This window comes from Prionailurus bengalensis, chromosome X, assembly GCF_016509475.1.
Source record: "Prionailurus bengalensis isolate Pbe53 chromosome X, Fcat_Pben_1.1_paternal_pri, whole genome shotgun sequence".
Lineage (NCBI taxonomy): Eukaryota > Metazoa > Chordata > Mammalia > Carnivora > Felidae > Prionailurus > Prionailurus bengalensis.
In genome coordinates this window covers 110,862,893-110,881,083 of record NC_057361.1, presented here as the reverse complement: position 1 = coordinate 110,881,083, position 18,191 = coordinate 110,862,893, and the positions used below count along the sequence as shown (strand labels likewise).

Sequence of the window (18,191 nt, the reverse complement as noted above, 5' to 3'; positions counted from 1 at the left end):
GGGGGGGTAGGGGCAAAGACGGAGGCAGAGAATCCCAAGCAGGCTCTGTGCTATCCGCGCAGAGCCCGACGGAGGGCTCCATTCCACAAACCGTGAGATCATGACCTGAGTTGAAATCAAGAGTCGAACGCTTAACCACATAAGCCACCCTGGTGCCCCTATACAAAAAGCTTTTAAGAAGCAGGGTGTAGACATTTTTTCAACACTTAATATTTGTTTTCACTCACAACCTTTATAAACAGTAGGATTGCAAAGAGGAAGGTAGGACTTCAGCTAATAGGGAAGGGAGTGGGATGGGAGGAGTGTGAAGGACTGAGGAAACTGAGCGGCATACTCTCAGGACAAAAATAGAGCCCTCTGTAAGGAGGTCAATACAACTGATGCTTCAGTCTTACCTACAATGTGTCTATAAATATTCCTGAGTGGGTCCTGGTTAATTCCATGTATTTTGTTACATCTTTAAAATCCTGTTCTCGGGGCGCCTGGGTGGCTCAGTCGGTTAAGCGTCCGACTTCAGCTCAGGTCACGATCTCACGGTCTGCGAGTTCGAGCCCCGCATCGGGCTCTGGGCTGCTGGCTCAGAGCCTGGAGCGTGCTTCCGATTCTGTGTCTCCCTCTCTCTCTGCCCCTCCCCCGTTCATGCTCTGTCTGTCTCTGTCTCAAAAATAAATAAACGTTAAAAAAAATTAAAATCCTGTTCTCAAGGAAATGGGAGCATCTCATCGTCCTTTCTTCATGAGTGTTCAGTGAATTCAAAAACTAGGAAGTTGTTGAATAAACTCGTCACGTCTCACAGCGTGTTTGGGTTCCCTGTCTTTTTTTTTAAACCATAATTTTGGGAAAGATTTTCCCCTTATTTTTATTGGGTGCTTATGTTACCAAGCAACAGATAAAATCTAGATCTTTTTTTGTTTGTTCAGTACTATTGGCTTTGCAGACCCAAAAAAACGTTGCAGCAAATGTATGTCAGGGACTGGAATAAACTAAAAGGAAATGTATTTTTAACTTCAGTGCAGCTTGTTGACTGCCATCACTGTGTAATGTGGCTTAAGGCTCGCTCTGAATTACTGAAACGAAATCCAGGCTGCGTGAAGAGTTCCTCTCCAGCATTTTTCTTTTCTTCAGGCTGCTTGCAGTAGTTTTTAATGTGGTGCTTGGAAAATGGAGGTTATTTAGTAGAAAGTCGCAATCTATATTAGAAAAGTCTTTGCAGAGAAGGGGACTTTTCTGCAAAGCCTTTTTATAGCAGAAACGGTGTGCAGATATCAGTGTCAAATGTATATCCTGAGGATGGCAGGAATGAGTATCTTATGAAAGGGAAATGACTTTTACCATGAAACACAGACTGCCTCCTAAAATCCTAAGACACTTTAGCCTTTAGAAAGACCTTGGTCAGTCTTGAAGGATTTTCTAAGACTTGGAAATTGGCTGTTAATATATTGTCATGGGTCACTAACTCAGATTTTGATTTGAGTTCATATAGAAGTGTTGAGTCCTGATGATGTCCCCTTTCTATCATGCTGCCCCCCCCCACAAAGTAAACAAGTCAAAGCACCTCATTCTTTTTTTCAAGTTTATTTATTTTTGAGAGAGTGAGAAGGAGCAGGGGTGGGGCAGAGACAGAGGGGCACAGAGGATCCAAAGCGGGCTCTGTGCTGACAGCAGAGAGCCCGACACGGGGCTCGAACTCAAAAACTGTGAGATCATGACCCGAGCTGAAGTCAGACTCTTAACCGACTGAGCCACCCAGGCACCCACACCACCTCATTCTTACATAAATAATGTCAAACCTTTTTCATATGTAATGCCCCACTTCCTAGTAGAAATTGATCATCTCTGCCACATAGCTACAGTTCTTTCAAAATGTTAGAACTTTGGTAAAATGTGTGTATTGTTTTCTGGAGTTGTTGTTGAAGTAGCTCTTTTTTTCTCCATGTGCAGCAGTGTTTGCTTGAGCTGTTGAACTCTTGGTGAGCAGGGGCCGGTGAGTGGCATATATATTTTTTTCTTCGCCCCTGTGGCATCTTAAACCATTGTGACGTTACAGCATTGGCTGAATAAGTCCTTGTTGTTTATTAAGTAGTATGTCCTCTCATCCAAGGATCTAGTCAAGTACTGATCCATGTGGATAAACATCCCTCCCCATCCCTGTGTGTGGATACCCTGTGCTGGGTCTGGGCAGCTGTGGAGAAGGCCCAGCCCCACGTGCTGCCCTCACGTTTCCTTCACTGTTCTCTGTTACTCAAAAGAAGCCATTCCGATACTCAAGGAAGTCGAGAGTACCTATTCTAGAACCAAAATGCCTCCATGCAAATCTTGGCCGTTTACTGGACGATCATGTGTGAATCCCTTAAACTCTTTGGACCTCGGCTTTCTCATCTGTGAAATGAAATGATAATACTCCTCTCATACGATTATTTTGAGGCGTAAATGAGTTAATAGACACGTAAAGTACTCGGAACAGAGCCTGGCACCTAGTAAGTACTCTATAACTGTATCTTACGTACTAATAAAATCCAATAAAAGCTATCAGTAGACAGGTAATTCTGACATAGAGCAGAATATTTTACTCTTCAGCCTTGACATCAGGACCTTCATGATCATGAAACCATAAATGCTAAATAAGCTTTTTTCTCCTGAGCCCATTGATCCATTCTCTTAGTGGTTCAAAGGGGAAAGGGAAGAATGTATAATTTTCCCTTCTCTGTTTCTAAATACCATTTTGAGAAGAAACTCCTCTAAGAGAGGTCTGAGAAAACGTGCCTTTTATCAAAGTAATCATAACCCCTACTCCCACTCCTACCCCAGCCCCTAGGATTCTGAAATTACTGGCATCAGAGTTCAACAGACCCTTCTAAACCAAAGGAAAACCTCAAATGTTGGTCAAGAGTTGTAACCCAAAGGAACCATGGTGTTGAACATTTTTTTTTTAATTTTTAAACATTTATTCATTTTTGAGAAACAGAGACAGCGGAAGCAGGGGAGGGGCAGAGAGAGAGGGAGACACAGAATCCAAAGCAGGCTCCAGGCTCCTAGCTGTCAGCACAGAGCCCGACGTGGGGCTCAAGCCCACAAACGTGAGATCATGACCTCAGCTGAAGTCGGACACTTAACCGACTGAGCTCCCCAGACCCTTGGTGCTGAACACAAGGATCAAAGGAAGCCCTTGGAGTATAGTTTACCCCTTTTATCACTCTGCATGTGGTCCAATCTACCACTTGGACTTGGGTCTCGACGTAAATGTACTTTACTAAGTACTTACTTTAGTAAGTTATCTGGGGACTCAAGAAGTCATTGATTTTGAGGGTTACAAGGGAGTAGAATGTGAATGAACTTGAATTTCCGTTGAAAATAAATAAAGTCCCAGAATGAAGCTCTTGAGGATTCTAAAAGATAGGTATCCATTTTGTTTCTTTTTTTAAAAAAATTTACATCCAAGTTAGCATATAGCACAACAATGATGGAGTATTACTCGGCAATCAAAAAGAATGAAATCTTGCCATTTGCAAATATATGGATGGAACTAGAGGGTATTATGCTAAGCGAAATTAGAGAAAGACAAATATCATATGACTTCACTCATGAGGACTTTAAGACACAACAGATGAACACAAGCGAAGGGAAGCAAAAATAATATAAAAACAGGGAGGGGGACAAAGCATAAGAGACTCTTAAATATGGAGAGCAAACAGAGGGTTACTGGAGGGGTTATGGGAGGGGGGATGAGCTAAATGGGTGAGGGGCGTTAAGGAATCTACTCCATTTTGTTTCTCCCCTGGGTACTCCAGAGTCCAAAGGGAGAGCTGCTCCTTGGCACCCTGGGTTCACCATCCTGAGCTTGGCTGGGTCGGTGAGAGGGGGACCCAAGGCCTGGGGAGTGGTCACATTATTGCTATTACCTCTGGGGGTGGGGATGAGCATTACAGGGGACCCCTATTTCTTTCCGTTTCCTGACTGTGTTACAACCCTCCTCTATACCGGGGCCTCATTCTCACACAAGGGTTTTGTTTTCCCAGGGTCTGAATTCCCTTCATGTGAAGTTCCTCACAGTGGTCTGGCTAATGGTTGTGAGACAAAAGATTCCATTCGATTTTCCCCAACATGGCTGTTGTGCGTGTGCTTCCCCATCGCAGTTTTCTTAGAACTTTGCCACCTCTCCTCAGTCCTGGTATTTAGCATTTCCAGAGCATGTTATAGCTCAGCTCCTTGTGATCGTTTTTAGTGGTTAGACCGCCAGTCCTGTGTAGAGCATGAGCCAGTGCTTAGCCAGAGAATGAAATGGAAAAAGTCGGCCAAACCCAGCTTCATAATCTTCCTTTAATAAAACTCTACTGTGTCATTTCCTTCAGTTTCTGTTTTTCAAACTCGAGCCAACATGTCCCTGTGTTAGGGAACTGTACTACAAGATCTGCTACATCCCAGATTTGACTTAGAGTGGAACTAAGAATACAGCGGACCACGTCCTAGAGTTTAAAAAAAAAAAAAAAAAAAGAAAAAGTTCTCTCTGGAAAAAACTGTGTCTCGAGTATAACTCTTGGGCTTTTCAATTTTGCTTATTTCCTAAAGGCCCATACCATTTTGGAATGTCTGTGTGCCTTCTAGAACCAGTTCCATATTCCAACACAGATTCCTACCTGCCTCGGTACCTTATCACAAATACATTCCAGAGTAATCCCCACTGCTGAGATAAGTGCTCAGTAACTATTTGTTGGCACTTTAGCTTTCTACATGTTTTTGTACTGAGACATTGTTTCCTCTTTTTTTTTTTTTTTCTTTTTTCTGGAGAGAGCTGGCACCAGCAGGGGAGGGGCAGAGAGAGAGAATCTTAAGCAGGCTCGAGGCTCAGTGCGCAGCCCAACTCAGGGCTCGATGCCACGAACTGTGAGGTCACGATGATGGAGCCACCCAGGCGCCCCAACGTTGTTAACTCTTAAGCATAATATTCAACAAACGCCATAGGCTATTCTATGATTTCTCGTAGAGATTTACATTCTGACTCTTTACGTCTCTCAAATACAGGCATTTAGCAGTATCATTAAAGAGGAAAGCAACTGATGCCCCAGCTGAGAGTTTCGTGTCTGGTGTGTAGTAAGAAGACAGGGAAGCATGATCCGTCTGGGAAATGTTTGATCAGGTGCAGTTCTAGAATCAGATGTACAGGGTGACTATCAGCAAGTCAGTTAATCTGCTTGGCTTTGGTTTTCTTATCTCTTAAGTGTGAGAGCCTGACTATGTGATCTCTAAGGCCCCTTCCAGCTCTGACTTCTGTGACGCCAGGATTGTCCAGCCACCTCCTCTCTCCAGGCCTGTTTGCTCATCCACAAAATGAGGGGGTGGGGAGGGCAGGCGTTTAAGTCTTAACCGCCTGTGACTTTCAAAGGAATGAACTTTTAGTTATCCGGACTGGTTGGGGAGCCAAGATTACGCTGCATGTTAAAACATAATTAAAAGGACTAACATGGGCCTGGTTAACACTTTGGAAAAGTCCTAATTCTTTATCGGGAATGTTGACTTTAACGTAAACGGGTACCACCTTGTTTTGGGATGTTCCCGCCCTGCCCCTTTTAGGCTAGAGGTCTGGTGAAGATAAGAGGGTGTGTGTGTGTGTATACATCAGGTAGGAGCCCAAAGGTGTTAAGGTTTTCTCCTGCTAGTTCCAGCCCCCCGGCCCCCTGCTCCCCGACCTCTGCCCCGGTTCCTGTTCCTACGGGTACTGTTGATAAGCGGCATCCGAAGTCACGCTGCGGAGGAGGTGAAGTGCGCGGCCAGACTGCCCTGGGTCCCAGCATGTGCTCCCTGCGCTGGTGTAAAGTTCACATGTGCAGATCGAGAAGGATGCACTAATCCTCTCCTAGTGACCCCGAAAAGCCGAGGCTGGGGCAGAGAGAATGGAAGACGGGAACCTTTGGGCAGCTGCCAGCGAGTGATGCCTAGCCACGCTTTCTAAGCATCGATGAAAACGTATGGCCCGTGGAACCAACTCTTGCGGGCCTCAGACAGCATCACCGTATAGAAGTAGAAAGAGGAGGGGCTCCCGGGTGGCTCGTTCAGTTTAGCGTCTGACTTCAGCTCACGTCATGATCTCACAGTTTGTGGGTTCGAACCCCACATCCGGTTCTCTGCTGTCAGCACAAAGCCCACTTCAGATCCTCTGTCTCCCTCTCTCTGCCCCTCCCTCACTCACACACACACACACACACACACACACACACACACACTCTGTCTCTCTCTCTGTCTCTCTCAGAAATGAATAAACATTAAAAAAAAAAGAAGTTGGGGTGCCTGGGTGGTTGTCGGTTAAGCATCCGACTTTAGTGGCTCAGGTCATGATCTCACAGTTGGTGAGTTCGAGTTCTGTGTCTCCCTCTTTCTCTGCCTCTGCCCCGCGCCCCACCCCCACACACTCTCAAAAATAAATAAACATTAAAAAATTTTTAAAGAAAATAAATAAAAAAAAATAAGTATAAAGCAGACACTAAGTGGACGGCCAGTCCAGTCTGACTTGGGTACCGTTTTCATCCTTGCTATTCCCCTTCGTCATGAACTTTAGTCGCCTCCTGTGTCGTGCCATATGGAATCTCCGTGTCTGCCTGGTCTTCATGTGCCTTCAGGCCCTGGCCACACGCACCCTCCTTCCTTGGCATTCAGTCTTAGTCCCCGCACCTCCTCAGCCCCACACGCTCGGTACGCCCTCTTACAGCCCGTGTTCATTTCCCTCTCCCAGGCTTGGATGGTGTCCCTTCATTTGGCCAGTTAAATCCAACCCTTTCTTCAAAATGTAACTGAAGCCTCCTCTCTTCCATCAGGTTTTCCCTGAACACTATTGTACTGCTCCCGGGCCTCGGAAGGCCTCCGCCTCACCCCACATTTACATTTACTCAGATTCACGTCTGTAGGGTATTTGTTGTTTTTCCCTTCTGCATAGCTACTGGCACAGAATGGAGTACAGACTGGGTACCCTTCTAAACCTTGATTGGGGGATTAAGGTTCAAAGGACAGTCTTGTGGTCTGTGTGTTTGAGAAGAAGATACGCTTGGGTCCCAGTCTGGCAAGGCAGAGGCCACCCCAGGCCAGGCATGGCGGGCAGGAGGAGGTCACCTCTGCTGTGTCTCGTGGCCGATCCCGGAGATTTACTTGTAAGAGGACTTTGAAACAATGGAGCCATGGAAAATGAGAGCGAGTGAGTGTGTTTAAGAGAGAGAAGGACTGGGAGGGAGGAAGAATGGGAGTCTACAGGGTGGGAAATCCATGCACCTTGATGATTTAAGGTTAAGCCCTGTTCCTCCCTCCCTCCACCCTTGTTCCCAGCCTCCCTCCTTCCTTTTATCTAATCTTCCTCTAGAAGAAGCAGTCCAGGCCGGCTCAGCATGGTCTGTCACAACTCATTCTCAAGTTGAATTTGTGGCCCAACCTTCAGGGTCAGCTTGATGGACTTGGAATTTCTGTGTTATCTTGGCCCCACCATTGTCTTTCTCTTCTCCCAAACCAGGTGAACCCCACTGCCCAGTGTACCCACGCCTTGTTGAGGATGGTCTACTGCTCCCACTGCCAGGGGCTCGTGACCGTGAAGCCATGTTACAACTACTGCTCAAACATTATGAGAGGCTGTTTGGCCCACCAAGGGGATCTTGATTTTGAGTGGAACAATTTCATAGGTGAGTAAGCGAGGGAAGTATTTGTGTCATTGGAGGTAGCTCATCGCCAGCCATACGGAATGTTGTAATTGTCATCTGTGAAAGTTCTGTTCAGTATTTATTGTCTTCCAGGGTTCTGACTGTACTCAGAGTTCATACCGTTCTACAAGTTCATTTACTTGTAGAAGACATTAGACACGGTGAATAGCAAGTTTTAATAACGAGAATGGGATTTTTTGACATTTTCCTCCTAAAGGTCAGTTTTCGTTAAACACGATAGGTTTGTGTCCATGTAGATGCTGGAGTACAGCCATCACTGAGTGAGCTTTTTGTTTTTTCTTTTATGCTTATTTATTTATTTTGAGAGACAGAGAGAGACAGAGAATTGAGTGGGAAAGGGGGAGAGAGAGAATCCCAAGCAGGCTCCGTGCCGTCAGCATAGACCCCAACTCGAGGCTTGATCTCACGACCCATGAGCTCATGTCCTGAGCCGAAATCCACCCCCTGAGCCACCCAGGCGCCCTACTGGCTGAGCTTTTGAATCATTACACCTGTCACACTGTGACCAAATCTTCTGCATACTGGACGGATACTCCTTGGGTATTTGAAGTGCAATCCAGTTGTAAGAATTTAGGAGTTCTGTTTCTGTAGAGGATTTGATAGAAGCAGACCGCTCTGGTGGGGACGGAGGGGCTCTTGATCTAGTCATTTTAGAGGTAAACAGTCTCAACGTGCACCTGAAGCCCGGCATCCAGACCGCCGTGTAAGCGAAGGACCCAATTTCTGAGAGGGTTCATCGACATCTGTGGGAAAGGACAAGTGAAGGCTAATTTCAATGTCCAGTCATCGACTCCCTTGATGTGCTTTTCATGCATAGCTTAGTTCTAAAACATCAGTATGGACGTTCCTGTGATAGTGGCACTGAATACACATACTAACAGCTCACAAAAGCAAACTTCGTTTCTTCCCCCAGCCCCCAGTCACATTTGTGTAATTGCAGAACTTAAGTGCATACAATTTGCTGGCACTTTTGTGGGGGGGGGGGATTGGAGTGGGAGAGAATGCTTTCTAGTCTGCATGAGAGCTAATTACCATATTAAGTCTGTTTGAAAATGCATCAATAAATTGGCTCCAGCAGATTCTTGAGCACACTGACACAGGGGAAAAAAAAAGACGTGAATATTAAGCACTTCGGCACAATTGTAGCCTAAATAGCTCAAAGCTAGAAGACCTGAGGAAAAAAAATCTACATGCAGAAAAGCCGAATCCCATGAAAGGGAAGGCCTAAGACCAGCGAAGGCAACACGCGGACAAATGGTGCATCATGCCCAGAATGAAGCCGGGGGGAGATGGTTGTTTTCGACTGTTTCCCATGGCAAGGAAAGCTCGTGGCATTTCCAGATCTAAAGTTGATGCTTTTGCTCCCTCTCAATTTTTTTAATCCCACCCTCACCCCCACACCCGAATGCCACATTTGCAGTTCAGTTTTGCTAACTTCATTTTTGTAATGTTGGTTAGCCTTTTTACTTTATAACACCTCACGTACTAGTTCTCGGGGCAAAGGAGTAGAATTCGCCATACGGTACCAACGACGTACAGTGACGGTCACCTAGTTTTGCCAACTTGTGTCCGGATCCGTTAGGAGTAAGATGCAGAGGGGGGCGTGTCCCTTGCACTATTCCTTTGTTCGAACACGTCTGGCAGAAACTGTAACTCGTGGCATTAAAACACAGATTCCCCCGTTTTTAAAAAAATATTTTTCCAAGGGCCCACATCAAATCAAAACCGTCCTCTGGCTTGGCTTAATTAATGTTTTCAGCCAGGTACCGTGAGGCTGAGGTGCTGCTGTTATTCTTGTTGAGAGTCTTAAAAATTACATCTGTTCCCTTTCAAGAAACCAAATTAAACCCAAGTGGAAATCGATAGGATTTCTGAATCAATTTTCCTCAGTTATTTGGAATGATCCTTTTTTGGAGGGATGAGGTGTATAATGGTATCTAAACTTAATTTTTAATGGGTATTTTATTCTTTCTGTCTAAAAGGCCGGGAATAATAGACATTGTTCATCCCCTGTGCTTTTTGTATGAATTTTCACCAGGGTTTAATTTGCTCTGTGGTTGTGGAATTCACTCCCAATTTACATGCCTCAGCTATAAGTTCTTTTTTTTCCTTTCTTTGCAAAGAATTTTGCTTTCCCCTTTAAACGGCTGCAGTTAATGAATGGTCAAGGGCTTCCCCCCACCCCCACTTCTTTAAATCAGATCTTGGGGTTAAGTCGGGGAAACTGCCTTTTGTTCTCCCAGTCAGTCATGAGGCCGAAGGTGTGGGTTTCTGATCATTGGCGGCACAGTGTGAAAGGAATCGCTTTGCCTAGCGCGAAGGGGACACTTTGTTGATGGGGCGGGGCCGACCCAGTGCCAAATAACCTGAGCACTGAAATCCCGCAGTTGGTCTAGACCCTTGGAGACACTAAGCATAGGTTTTCCACATCTGCCCTCTGGCCTTGCATCTACAGTGCTGTCAGCCTTTATCCAGATGGATCCAAGCAGTTTGAAGCGCCCTGGACTTGGTTTTGGAAGAGGTTGGTTCAAGAGGTCAGCCAAATACTGCCCCCCACCGCCGCCCCCCTCCCCCCCCCCCCAGCAAAACAAAGTCAGTTTCTGGAAAAGCGTAAGTGATGCTTGGTTGCGCCTCGTTTTCCATCACCTACTGTAGCTGCGTTAACAGTCATCTGACTCCTAGCCAGCCTTACTCATGTCACACGTTGCTGCCAGCATGAATTTTGTATTGGGGTCTTAGGGTGGCTGGCAGGAGGCAGAAACCAGTCAGATACCCCGCAAATCAGAGGCCCGGCAGCCTAGACCAGCCGGAAGAAAAAACACCAAACCGACTATCTTTGGATCTCTCTTGGGGCTTCTACATCAGGGCTCCTACGGAAGAGCCTCATTGACGGCCGACCGTGACTCCCCCGGGGGTGGGAGGCAGCTCGCGCATTCTTCAGCCGCGCAGCGCCCAGCGCCATGGCACCGGCCCCAACAAAGGCCCGGCTTCCCTCCATTCCCAGAGTTTACAAAGACGCCAAACAGCCAGAAGAATCGGGTTTATGTTTCCTTTCAGTCTTTCACAAACACATTAGTGATCTGGCCTTTCCTCGCCACTAGGGGAATAAGTAGTTTCAAAACGCGCTGTTTTTTTTTCTTGTTTAAAGCTCTGCATTTTGGATGTTTATTATCTGTCTATTCATAATATTTTTATTTGGAGCAAGCGACTTCTTCGGCGAAGAATGTGCTTTCTGTACGTGCCAGCCCTGATGCTTTGACAATGATGAACACATTTAAGTTGTGCTCCACTTGTTTACAAAAGTCTCCTTTTGCTAGCACATCAAAAGCATTTTTCCTCCTCTAGGACAATGGTATATTCATGCCGGCAGCCTTTGCTTAGAGGTTGGAAGCGTCACTTTATTGGCGCTTACCACAATGCGACCTGAAACTTCATTTGTTATTACTTAAAAAAAAAAGTGCATTTCACGGAAATCTGTTTGTGGTTTGTGACATCGCCATTGCAGTTGAGAGCAATGATCCCCGTGCCTTAAAATGGTGTGTTGTATTTGTCCTAGGTTCAAGGTGAAAGGTTGATGACCAAATTTGGTGTCATTGATATGCTGATGCTAAAACTCCTTTGCACTGGAAAGTTTAGGTAGGAGATTCACGCGGTGGCCTGCGGCCTTCTTTGAAAAGGGCACATAATAATCTTCTGGAAACTAGCCCTCCTTTCTAGGAGCTGTCCTTGGCCTACCTGAAGGCTGTGGATAATGTGGGCCTACCTACCCTTCTGCCGTGCTTTCGGCACTAGAGTGGAAAGGGGAGAGAACAAGTTGAAAAGTTCAGTGCTTGTCAGGAGTGTCCTTTTCCCATGCGGACATCCAGTTTGCCTGACATTTCTTGGTGAAAATTAGAGGACACTGAAAACACCAAGCCTCATAATCCCAACGAACGCATACGGCAGACAAACAAGTACAGCGTATTTTAAGAGAGTGTGTGCCGACGCTTTCTAGACTCCTCCAGAATGTGAAAGTAATTTGCAGACTGATCCGTGAAGACTCACGCTGTGAGCACGTGGCTTTCTGTGTACTGTGGCCTTGTGTTGTCTTTTCACCAGAACAAAAAGGAGGTACATCTTTTTGCTTTAACTCGAGGCCCTTGTGTTTGAAATGGGAAGTTTATCTTCGCACAAAATTGCATTTTTCAAAATGTCATTATTTGAAAAGTCATTAGAATTCCTAGGAACACTGTCATTTGTACTTTGCAGGTGTGCACTCAGGGATCTGAAAGGGTTTCATTTCAGAAAGGAAAGCAAGAAAGTGATACGCCAGGATTTTAACAGATTTGCGTTTTTGAGTCGGACAGCCTTACAGTGACAGCCACTGACACATGAAGGAACGAATAATCAGTATAATAGAACATTCCTGATTGGGTTTCCTTGCTGTGGAATAGAGCATTCACCTGGCCACTTCACACTTTAGAGAGCTAGCAATGCATAGTGACTAAAAGCAGTTCGGTGTAATAGAAAAAGCTGTAAAGGGCGCCTGGGCGGCTCAGTCTGTTGAGCGACTGACTTCGGCTCAGGTCATGATCTTGCAGTTTGTGAATTCCGGCCCCACGTCGGGCTCACTGGCGTCAGCCTGTCAGCACAGAGCCGGCTTCAGATCCTCTGTCCCCCTCTCTGCCCCTCCCCTGCTCATGCTGCCTCTCAAAAAATAAATAAATAAATTTTTAAAAAGAAACAAAAACATGAATTATGATGCATGCCTCCTCCCACCCCCACCCCCCGAAACGAGAGACAATAAAATAACCACACTGATGACCCAAGGCCAGACTGACGATTTACTGTTTATGCTGTATTGTTCTTCCCCCAACGTCACGTTAGACGCGATGCTGATGGTGGCGGAGAGGCTCGAGGGCCCTTTCAACATCGAATCGGTCATGGACCCCATCGATGTGAAGATTTCCGATGCTATTATGAATATGCAAGAGAACAGTGTGCAAGTGTCCCAGAAGGTAATGAAGGCAGGACACTGGAGAGGACGGGCAGAGCCCCTCCCCTGCTCCAGCTTGGGACACGACTCCCCTAATGTGACTCGTGCTTGCCTCAATGCAGGTTTTCCAGGGATGTGGACCTCCCAAGCCCCTCCCGGCCGGCCGGATTTCCCGTTCCATCTCTGAAGGTGCCTTCAGCGCTCGCTTCAGACCATATCACCCTGAGGAGCGCCCAACCACAGCAGCCGGCACTAGTTTGGACCGACTGGTGAGCAGTTTGGCAGGAACGGCCGCGTTTAATGGCAAAGAACTGAAAACATTTGCTCCGAATGCATTTGTAGTTGGAAGGCTTTCAAGTGCGGGTCTTTCAGGTGAAACTTCTCAAGCAACTTGCATGTGGATGTCAATAAATCTGCCTCTGATTTTCTAGCTCATAAAGTCGGTACGTAGTTAGGAAACGCGATGCGTGTACCGTGCGCCCATCGCTGTGCATGTTATAGGGACGCGGTTAAGACTCATCCTCGTTCTCAGCCCCAGCAAAGAGGGAGAAGCCGACATCCCAGGCTTAAGTGACAAAGAGGATGTATAGTAAGCGCTGGGACGGTCGGAAAGTAGGAGCACGTGGCAGCAGGCTGTGCATGCAGTAGGAGGAGGGAGCGTGATGACAGGCACTCGCTTTCACAGAGGGGTTGCTCTAGATGCTTGAGCCAGAGTGTAAAAGCCTGGTGGGAAGAGAGGGTGTCTTCTCCTTGTATCTACAGGGCACGGAGGCTGGCAGGCGGCAGTTGGTAGTTGTAATAAAGAGGTCGAGTGGGCAGCGGATCCGGGCAACTCGTTCAGAGCTTGCATTTCGACTCTTAGTTCATGGGCGTGATCTTGTTCTTTTCTGTATACATTTGATCAGCATTTCTCCTTGTGACTCAAGTTGAAAATGAATTACATAGCACTCTGGAGCTACTTTAGAAATGATCAGAAGACACACGTTTAGGTGGCCGTGAGTTTTTTACAGAGCGCTTGCTTCCCCCCCCCCCCCCCCCCACCTCATTAGGTTACCGATGTCAAGGAGAAGCTGAAAGAGGCCAAAAAGTTCTGGTCCTCTCTGCCCAGCACCGTTTGCAATGATGAGAGGATGGCCGCTGGGAATGGCAACGAGGATGGCTGCTGGAACGGGAGAGGCAAGAGCAGGTCAGCCCCGGGAGCGCTCCAGAGGGGGTCTGTCTGTTGTCAGTTGAGGGAGGCATCCTGGAGCATCTCACAGTAGGTAGCAGTGACGTGGAAGGCTTCTGGGCGTTCTGAGGAATGGGCTTTACCCCGTAGGCATCGGGAAGGCACCCGGCTACTTACAAAGAGTACTGGGCCCAAAATTTGTGACGGCGGTTCCCACCCCGCGTGAGGGCTGCAGCCAGGGCTCAGGCCGTTCCAGTAGTTTCGTCTTTATGGTACTCGGTCCCTGTGGGTCTTTGCCCACCAGCTTCGCCTCCTAAAGCACCAGTTCTCCAAAGGTCTCGTGCTCTTCTCGGGTGACGTCTTGCGTCCCTCCCCCTAGACACTTAGTAACTTTGCTCCGTAGCCTCCGTATCGGCACTTGACTCTGAGCCACCAACCTCCATTGCTTTCCAAAAGGTTCCCATCAAATTGGAGAAACAAGATGCCTGCCCGGGGAAAAGGAGAAATCCAAGCTCTTTAGAAGCGGAAGAACTTCCGGGGCATCGCCCTCCGCGGAAATAACTAGACTCCAAGCAGGATTCTCTGGTGATCTTTGGCGACCTTCTGTTTTACTGATCATCTTCACAGGGTCGTTTCTCATTTCAGATACCTGTTCGCAGTGACGGGGAACGGGTTAGCCAACCAGGGCAATAACCCAGAGGTCCAGGTCGACACCAGCAAAACGGACATGTTGATCCTTCGTCAGATCATGGCCCTTCGGGTCATGACCAGCAAAATGAAGAACGCGTACAATGGGAATGACGTGGACTTCTTTGATATCAGTAAGCGTTTGTCGCGGTTTGAGATTTACACCTCGTCCTTGGGCGCCTTGTGATGAGAACAAACAGAATGAAACCTCTGTTCCGTTTTTTTAACCACTAGGCGATGAGAGCAGCGGAGAGGGAAGTGGCAGTGGTTGTGAGTATCAGCAGTGCCCTTCGGAGTTGGAGTACAACGCGACTGACCACTCGGGGAAGAGCGCCAGTGATAAAACCGGCGGCACCGGTGCCCGCGTTGGGGCGCAGCCCTACCTCCTCGCTGTCTCCTGCATCTTGTTCCTGGTTATGCAGACAGAGTGGAGATAATTCTTAATTGTCGAGAAAAAGTTTCCGTCAAAAAGTTAAGGAGGCACCGGTTATCACTTTTATACCATCCTAGTGACTTTGCTTTTTAAATGAATGGACAACGATGTACAGTTTTTACTATGTGGCCACTGGTTTCAAAAAGGCTGACTTTGTGTTTTCATTCAGTTTTGCGGGGAAAAGGGACTTGGATGTCAAGTCAGTTCCTGCTCCCCTGGAATCATGTTAAACGTGGCTAACAGTGTAGGTACAGAACTGTAGTTAGTTGTGCATTTGTGATTTTATCACTCTTGTTTATTTGTTGTTTTTTTTTTTCTTTTTGTGGGTTGTTTTTTTTTTTTTTTCCTTCAATTCTGATCTCACCTTGTTTCTTACAAGAAAACCAGGGTCCTTTCTTGGCATGTAACATGTACGTATTTCTGAAATATTAAATAGCTGTACATGTTATCTTATTAAAAGGAAAAGCCCAACAAGCAGTGAAATTTCCATTTATCCCTGTTGTTTTAGTTGCCTTATCTGGAGACGAGTGGATGTGATTTTGTTTTTTACTAAGTTAGGGCAGATCGTGAAGGCCGTACAGGGGGCTTCTGAAACACTCGTTCGGTGTGTTCGAGTATCAGTACAAGAAGAAGGCTATGCTTCGTTTATGGCCAGGGACCGGAAGAGACTGCAGACTATACCCATCTTGATTGAACTGAGTTACACAAACTAAGATCACAGATCGGTCGTTTCCTTAAACCCGTTTACACTTAAAGGGTGGCCCATTTAGAAGAAGATTTCTTTTGAATACACTCTCCCTGGAAATATAGAAGGCGTTCAGGGTGTCCCAGTTACCACATGTTCACACTTAGCTCGGGGGTGGGTTTTTGTCTTTTTGTGTTTTATCCGGGCGAGTTTAGCAAGCCGCTGTATGCTGGTCTTCACGTCCACGCTGACCTGCTTTGAATTGGTACCCCGATGGCCGAAATAAGTGACCGATAAGCTCATTTGGGCCCCCCTGTTATGGTGTGCCGGATCTCAAACCCAGCCATATAGTTAGTGGAGGGAGCTGTCTGGGGGCTAGTCAGAACCAGGGTACGGCCTGGGCTCACGGGATAGCTGTCAACATTCAAAAAGTCTGTGTCTGTGCATTTGCATTTGGTTTTGGATTCCAGTTTGTGTAAAAAAGATTTCTAAGGTGTCCTGCTTGAGTCTTCTTGCCCAGGCCTCTCTGATGAAAAAGACAGAGGACTGGCAGTGGTTCACCACGCTGTGCCACCCTAACAGCCAAGACGTCCACCGGGGGCGGGGGGGGGGGCGGGGATCTGAGTGTCGGGAATCTTTTCATGTGATGTTGTTTTTGGAGGAGGATGGGAGAGAGGAGATAGATCTGAGAAGACGGTATCTTAGCGGTGACCCTTAGGAACCCGTTGCTTGTATCCTCACAAATGACGGCTCATAAAACTATGAGAATGTAACAAATCACTTTAAGAAGGAGTTCCCGAAAGTCTTCAGAAAGAAAATTCTGCAAGTCTCTTCCTGCTCTAGACAGCCATTAAGATCCCAACCGATTCCACAGAAGCTAAAACCCACAGAGAGGTGGTTTGTGTTCTTGTTCAATCTTCAGTTGTAAGAGTAATTCTCTATTTTTATATTGAAACATAATTACTTGATAGCTCAGGGTCTACATTTCATTCAACTTTTTACACCAAATTCTGCAGAATGGTCAAATGGAATATTGGGGGCTGTTGTAAACAGAGGCTTAATTTTATTAGAAGTAGCCAGTTATTTATTAAAGCATGATGTTAATAAAATAGGCATATTCTGGCTGGTGTGTATAAGTGTTTTTTTTTTAAAACAAATCACAGAAGACAAAATTGAAAAGGTACTCCATTTATGTATGAGGAAAATGGATTGTAAATAGCTCAGCCGCCTTGTGAGAACTTGGAAAGTGTGCTGATACTTAGTAACTACCTCAGTTGTGAGGAATTTCCTTTTTCGCTTAGACTGCTATTACTTTTACTTGGTTAGAAATGAATCTGGTCTCCAAACTGTGGCTCAAAGAGTTATCCCCGTAGACCTTGTTAGATTGTTTTTAATTTAAAACCTTGAACTCTGCCCAGCTGTTTTCTTTCAGTCAAGTTCTCTACACCAATAACATTTTCCGAATTAAATATTCTTGAAGGTTCTTCTGGACTCTTACGGATTTGTTTTCTTTCTTTGCATTTTTCCCTGTTACCCTTTTATTATTTAAATTGTCTCTTGCTTTTGAACTTGAACTATGGAATAAACAAATCATAGATTTTTCCATTCAGATCTGACTGGATAACTCTTGGCTTCTAACCAGCTGGCAGGCTCACCGTTGCACCCCACTCTTCCCCCCCCACCACCAAAAAAGAATAAAGGCAAGTCGAATATTTTAAAATCTTAAGAGTTCAGAGTATGAGGTAGAATAAAAGCTTTGTTAGTAGACCTGACTTTTCCAGAGTCTCCGTTAATAGCATGTGACTTTGTGTTTTACAAAGTCATTTGGAAGTTCTTTTTCTTTCCCAGTACTTCACCACTCTTGTACCTTAAGAAAAAAACATTTTAACAACTCTTAGATGTACATTTCATTTCAGAAAAGAGTCTGTAATCAGCACCTATTATTTGATAAAAGGCAAAGGACAGAGAACTGATGTGCACGTTAAAACTTTCCTCCCTCGGTGTTAGAAACCTAACAGTTCACATGAAGTAGAATTTGCCACCTGTGATTCTAGAACCAGCATAAAAATAGATGTAGGTGATGCCACACAAAATCCGGCTTGGCCTTCTGCGTCTGCAGAATGTGTCCACTTGGCAGAGCTGAAGGGTGCAGTACGTTCATAACCGGATCTGCTACAGGAGGCCTGCGTGTGCTTTCTCACCCTCGAGCAAATGCCAAACTACCAAGTACAACTTTCCTGCCTTTTTCGAAACCAGGAAAAAAAAGCACTGGGAACATTTTCCAACTCAGCACTTCGTGGGGGGGGGGGGGGGGCGGGAAACGTAGCTCTGCATTCTGGGATACACTTTATTGTACAAGCTCAGTTTCCACTTTTAACCTCCTCCGGTTACTTTCTTCTGGAAGTCCTTACAGATGTGAAAACTCTCTGGGAGATAACATACAGTAATCTAGGAATTCCAGGCCATCCGTCAGGCAAATCCCTGTAATACTTAAGTTATCTAGTTTAGCTTTTCATTAGGTAATTAATACCTTGACAGGGTTTAAAAAC

The 18,191-nt window shown here is 46.0% G+C and overlaps 1 protein-coding gene across 1 annotated transcript in view; it reads left to right on the top strand.

The window, feature by feature from the left end:
• GPC4 (glypican 4) overlaps positions 1-16,764 on the top strand; it is a 110,741-nt gene extending 93,977 nt beyond the window's left edge. The window contains exons 4-9 of the mRNA XM_043570857.1: positions 7,490-7,655; positions 12,561-12,691; positions 12,792-12,938; positions 13,719-13,855; positions 14,483-14,658; positions 14,759-16,764. Of these exons, the coding sequence (XP_043426792.1) occupies positions 7,490-7,655; positions 12,561-12,691; positions 12,792-12,938; positions 13,719-13,855; positions 14,483-14,658; positions 14,759-14,961 (960 nt within the window). The 3' untranslated portion in view covers positions 14,962-16,764. The remainder of the gene's footprint in view (positions 1-7,489; positions 7,656-12,560; positions 12,692-12,791; positions 12,939-13,718; positions 13,856-14,482; positions 14,659-14,758) is intronic.
• Positions 16,765-18,191: the final 1,427 nt, after the last annotated feature.